Here is a 6,789-nt window from a genome sequence, read left to right as displayed (position 1 = left end):
CTGTCTTAAGGGATACTTAATCTAATTAGCCTTCTAATCATAAGTTCGTTGTTGGTCTCCCTTAAAACGGTCAAAACTTCTATACAGGTGGATGGGAGTTGGGACAAAAATTTGTCATCTTTGAGACTTATTTGTTTTTTTTTTTTTCACATTAATCTATTAGACCCGTTTTATTATTTAAGGCGAATATGTCGCTCTTAAACAATAATTTGTAAAACGAAATATAAACTAGAAACTCAAGACTAATTATTTATAAGAAGACTTTTTATAATTGAAAGTAATTCGGTATTTTTATAATTTTTTTGAGATACGGGTTGATTTGTGTATGGAAAAGAATATACTTCATAATCCATATTAGTTCTAAGAAGACTTTTTATTCTTCTTGGTCGAATGAGATGGCATTTGATAATAGTCCACAGATTCATGTAACATGGAATTATTCCCATTCAATTAAAAATTGAAATTTAGAAATTTATTTTATTTTTTAATGAAATTGAAAGGGAGCATAACAATTATCATACTTAATATAGGTGCTGTTTGGCCTAGCTTTAGAAGTGCTTTTGTAATTGAAAAAGTAAAAGTTAAGCCAATCACTATTATTAAGAGAGTTTAAAACTACTTTTAAAAGTCATAAACTACCCTTTAAGCCACTAGAAGCAGAAGTGGCAAATTGGTGCTTCTACTTCTAATTTTCTTTATATTCATAAGATTCTATCCTATGTCAAAAAGAATATTTGATTGACTTTCCATAATATTTCCAAATTTCGTCAATATAAATTTCATTCAAATGATAATATTTGGCATACATGTGATATTTTTAAAAGCAAAACACAAAAAATGTTCACTAATTGCCCAAACATATCAAACCATGAAAAAATAACTTTTTTAAAAATTTGGCCAAACACTTACAATTTTTTTAAGAAGTAGTTTATGAAAAAGTCCTTTTAAAAATGAAAAGCTCTTTTATAAAAGTAAGGCCAAACACCCCCATAATTGAACTAATTGAGAGCGACAATAATAGGACTAGACATCCTAAATTAGAATTATTTAGTTTTTTTGTAGTAAATATCATTTTCTTTTAAAAATTCGAATGAATAGTACGGAGTATTCTATTTCTTTCCCTATCAAGATGTATACTCTAAGACCATCCCCAAGCAAAGGTCACGCTAACTAGGTCACGACCCGATTTTACTCTTAATCCCACATTATTAACCTTGACTCATTTTCACCCTCCTCCTGCCAGGTCGCGACCTAGGTCATCAACCCAATCATTATCCACTTTACAACATTCCCAATCATTTTCCACATTATCTACCCCACTTTTCTCTCTCTTACTTTTACAATTATTTATCCTAACATTTTATAAATCTATTACTATTATCTATTATTTATAAATATATTATTTATCTATTATTGTAAATATCATTTTCCACATTATTTATCCTAACACTTTACGAAAAATAAAATAAAATTAAATAACGTTATAATTTTGAAAAGTGATTAGACGATCTCATTAACAATTAAAAAAAATAAAATTGAAAAACATGATTCAACATATAAAATACCGCATACATAATTAAAAAAAAAAACATTAAATTAAAAAACATTAAATGTAATAAATGTATTATTATTTTGAACCGCATAATCGAGTCAATATGATAACTTTAATACGGAGTATTAAACAAACTCCAAAATAAAACGAGTCAATATGATAACTTTAATACGGAGTATTAAACTAACTAAAAAAAAAAAAAAAAAAAAAAAAAAAAAAAAGGTTTTAACGTGGTCAGACCACAAAGACACAGCAAACCAAACTAAAAATTAATCCCCTTTTCCCAAATTCATTGCCCCCCAACCCAGATGAACGAAGAATCCCAAAACCCATTTCTCAAATAAAATCCCAAACAAACACATCAACATCACCATCATCGATCTTCAACATCAGCCGATCTTCGCCATCATCGATCTTCTATTTCTTAATCAATCAAACACTGTTAACATCTCCTATTCAGATCGTCCGACTCACGACCGTCATCTTGAACGATTACCATCACCGTCGTCGATCAACACCGTCTTCACCATCACCTTCACAACCCCATCAGGTAGCCATGTATTTATCTTTATTTTTTTCTATTTTGAGGTTGTTTTAATTTTCTTATTTATAAAAATATTAAGAATGTCAAAATATATCAAAATTGAGCTCATTTAATAGACAATTTAAAAATATAGTTCTTTTTTATATGCTCATATTTTTTATTGTTTTGATTTATTGTATAATTCTCATCTAGTTTCTTAACTAGTTCTTCATATATTTCTCTTATTTGGGAAATTGCAGGCATGCAGGGGAAGCAGCAGTTACTTTTGCAGACAAGGGTGAAGTGTGTCCTTTTATTTTTGAGTAACCAAAGAGAACATGACACCTAGCAGGTCACGGAAGAGGTCGAGGTCACCAGAAAAGGTCACAAACTGACCTTTACTTGCCTTGGCCACGACCTGGGTCACGCTAATTTTTCCCTTAATCATGATTAAGGTGACCCAAGCAAGGTCACGACCTCCTTCACGACCTTGCTTGGGGATGGTCTTATCGTCCTTTTCGTAAATTTTTTGTGGGTTTTCGATAAGCATCTAGAAAGTTTCAACTGTCAAAGTTACAAAATGCATATATACATACCCATATAATATTTATTATTATTAAATTACTGTAAGAGGCATTGTCAATAAAAGAGGTAAAGCAACTACTAAAGTACTTTTGATAAGGTTTATTATAAATATTTGACTAAGAAACAATCCTTTGTACAATTTGGTTTTCTAATGCTATTAGCTATTACACATATATACATCATCTATTCTAATCAATACCGATAAGCAATAACTTTTACATGCCTAAAACAAAAACGTAAAGAAATGACTGAGACAGACCGTAACAGAAAAAGTCAAATAACATCCAATAGTTTTGAGGACTTTCTTTAGACAAACTATATGCAAGATGGGTTCCCATATTTTTGTTGGTAACTAAATCCCATCCTTGAGTACGATGTTAATGGGCCCACATTTGGGTCAAATCCACTATTATTGATACCCATATTAGTTGGTATATCTAAGCTAAAGTTATATGGTGTATCATTTAGTAAATGGGCTATCGGATCCAAGTAGTCCAAATTCAAGAGGTGTGACAATGAATTAGTCCTTGGAAATATTGTTGTTTGTAGTTTTTGATGATCATTTGAAATTTCACTTGCTACTTCAAAACTTAATTGTGCTTGAGATGATGATGATGATGAATCTTCTGGTTTTTCCTCAGTCTTTGTCACGAATTTTTTCTTGTATATTCGACATAATACCCAATCATCCAGCTGTAATGATAACGAAACTTGTTAAGACAAATATAACGAACATGAACCAGTTCTCACGCAAAAAACTCCTATTCAAGTTTTATATATAAACACTGACGTATGTTAACCATATATAGATGCCGTACGACTCTGTATTATGAATTTCCATAGACTTTCATCATATTGTCATCATAGCATATATTAACTAGTATATAATTAATAAAGTCATGAGAGATTATGGTCATGAACTGGGTTCAAATTCCATTAGCTTTAAAACCGCTCATGAAAATTAATTAGTTAAACGGGTCGAGCTTACCCTCATGGATCCAAGTTGCTTATATGGCTTATATTTAGCCTCAGTTAAACGATATTCATGCATGATCCAATCAGTCTTGGAACCCTTAGGTGGTCTTCCTTTGTAAAACACAAGAGCCTTCTTAATACCAACATTCTTTGCTCCATCATAGATGACTTTATCCGTACCCGTGGCCTTCCAATAACCCGATTGCGTGGCTCGGTTGGGTCGGATTCCATTTGGGTACTTCCTATCTCGTGGTGTGAAGAAATACCATTCATTTTCTCCAAATTCTGCCTTATCTATAAGGAAAAAAATAGCACAAAATAAGTAAGTTTAGCAAGTACTCCCTCCTATTCATTCATTTTGTCCCTCTTTCCTTATCGAATCTAGTCGAATTTTTGTCCCTCTTTCCTTTTTTTGGTAACTTTTGTGTGGTCCAAATTTAATTACATGTGGGATAGGGTGGAATAGAGTGTTTTGTGTGGTCCAAAATCATTTTCTTAATTCTTGTGCAAAATAGAAGGGGGACAAAATGAATGAATAGGAGGGAGTATATTTTTTGTTATGTACGAGTATTTTAATCAAAGGAAAAACGCGTATTATGTATGATTTACAAATACAGAACATCAAATAACTTCATCTGTCGCATTCGTTTGTTTATTTTTCTAATTTTTTACAGGGATATTTTAATTTTTAATCAAATGAAAACAAATGATTTATATGAAAAGAGTACTAACCAGGTAATTGCCATGGATCAAACTTGTATATATCGATTTCAGGAATTATTGAGACCGGACACGGCCTAGACATGACTTGATTCTTAAGGTAATGTATGATAAGTTCTTCATCCGTAGGGTGGAACCTAAAACCCGGTGGAAGACTATCGATCATTCTCACTTTCTTTTTCGGTGTTTATTTATGTATGATAATTTTTCGAGTTTATGAGCTCTTTTACATAAATTATTTTACTCTATTTGTTTAAGAAGGAAGAAAAAAAATGAGAGTTTGAAATGTATGAAAGGTGTTAAGGTGATGTAAGGGGATATATGGGTGGAGGTTTATTGTCTTGTAGTGAATAATGTAGAAGATATGGAAAAAAACAAAAAAAAATTGGTACGTCATGTTGATTGGGTGATTTATGGCCTTTTGACTTGAAAAATATAAATATATATTTATAGTACGATGATGTTAATCCATAGTTGTAATAGTAGGATAACATGATGTATTTAGCATCTACTAACTTTTTAGGTCCCTTTTTAATAATTTGTTTTGCACAAAGATTAGTAACATGGTTAAAAATGTAAATAGAGAATAAACAACTTGTAAAATATTTTAACAAATAAATTATAGAAATACCTAGATAAGAAAAAAAATCAACACATATGCGTATTATACCATAATATAAAAATGATTAATCAGCTCAAGTTAATTTACGGAGTAACATATTATGAGAAGAATTTTCTTACATAACTATATCAAAATTATTATACATGACATTGTTGCTATGAGACTTATCCAACTACAAGTATACTAAAGTCTAATATGCGGAAAAAAAAAATTAATAATAATAATAATAGTAGTAGTATTTTTTTTTTGATAAATGACATTTTATATTTAGAACTTACATACTTAACAAACTCAATCATCATTATAAAGTATTAAGTTTTCAAAAATAAACTTTAAGGTTACATAAATAAATAAATAAATAAAAGTATTATTAGAAGATTCGTGATTATATATGCATTTAATAATCATTGTGTGCCATCGTTATATTGTGGGACGGACAAAAAGTGATCACTTTATGATAAATAAAAAGTGATTATTTTATGACAATCTTGACCATTTTTATTAAGAAGTAGCCATTTTTAAAAAGTGATTATTTTGTAATACTCCAGTGGTTATTCTTTAATCAGCAACTCTCCTATAGGATCGTCCTATAGCATAGGACTGGCCCAAAAAGAGAGAAGCCCAAAAAAAATAATTAAATTTATTTATATTTTAATTTTATTTTAACGACCCAACATTTTATGATGAAAACTAACATATCTAAATATACAATTTATCAATATAAAATTTTAGGTTCTCAAAATAAAATAATTTTCTACAAGTTTATTAACTAATTTATTTGGGCTTTTAGTTATTAGGCTAGTTTTATAAATAAAGTGGTTTTACACAACAATTTGTGTTTTTTAATATTAAGTGTCATACCATATAATAGGACAGTTTAACTATGAAATTAATCCAATATATTAATCTGAATATAAAAAATGATAGTAGTATAATTATAAATTTTATTTTGATAATATAATATTCAATATTTGAAACTGACATACCTAAATACGTCCGTCATCATTATAAATTATCAAATTATGTCATAATAAACATAAATAAATAAAAGTATCGTTTTGTACTAGACATCGTAATAACTCGGGTTATTATAAACCGCCTTTAGGCCCTGTTCTTTCCGACTTAATTTCAGCTCATCTCTATTCAGTTCAGTTAAGCTTCATTCAATCCAATTCAACCCATTTTCTTACAAATTAATTTTTATTGGAGCTCCATTTAATTTAACTCGTGCCTTTCCATTTATATACAAACTTTATATCGAGGATTCGAGGGTCGATATCGAGCCCAAAAGCCAAAATTGATCGGCGTTTGTCTTTTAAGGATAAAATGAAAATAAGTGCTATCTTATGAATTGAAGGCCCACTTATCGTGTCAACAGGTGTCCTTCCCAAAACTTAGAAAAAGATTAGTTGATACAAGGATTTTGTGTTCATTCATAGAGTCGGCTTGTGGACAGTGAATCAAAGGATATAATAGTGGCTGTTATCTATACACGTCATTTCTATGAATTCTAATTGGGTAATTATAGTTCACACTAAGCACGAAATTAGGAGCTCCTCGTGGTTATCTTTTGGACTGCGTATTATTCGTCCTTGGTAGGATTCGAAGTCACGGCCACCATAAAGGACAAAGTTTTAAATGTAAACTAATATTAACACGATGTAAAACATGTGTAATATTCAATGTATCTAATTTATAATTGTTTAGGTATTTTTACCCAAGTCGATTGATTAGGGTCAATGTAGTCTTACTCGTTGGTTGATTGTATGATCGTTCGTATGTCAATAAGTAAACAAAGCACGTAATGCAAAT

The 6,789-nt window shown here is 30.0% G+C and overlaps 1 protein-coding gene across 1 annotated transcript; it reads right to left on the bottom strand.

Moving 5' to 3' along the window:
• Positions 1–2,746: 2,746 nt before the first annotated feature.
• On the bottom strand, positions 2,747–4,774 carry LOC141598751 (NAC transcription factor 29-like). The gene is made up of 3 exons (XM_074418504.1): positions 4,368–4,774; positions 3,649–3,929; positions 2,747–3,353 (listed from the first exon to the last, which is right to left on the bottom strand). Exons 1-3 carry the CDS (start codon positions 4,519–4,521, stop codon positions 2,976–2,978), a joined length of 813 nt encoding a protein of 270 aa, XP_074274605.1. The 5' UTR covers positions 4,522–4,774; the 3' UTR covers positions 2,747–2,975.
• Between the last annotated feature and the right edge of the window lie 2,015 nt (positions 4,775–6,789).

This window comes from Silene latifolia, chromosome 9 (assembly GCF_048544455.1).
Source record: "Silene latifolia isolate original U9 population chromosome 9, ASM4854445v1, whole genome shotgun sequence".
Taxonomy (NCBI): Eukaryota; Viridiplantae; Streptophyta; class Magnoliopsida; order Caryophyllales; family Caryophyllaceae; genus Silene; species Silene latifolia.
This window is presented reverse-complemented; position numbering and strand designations above follow the sequence as displayed.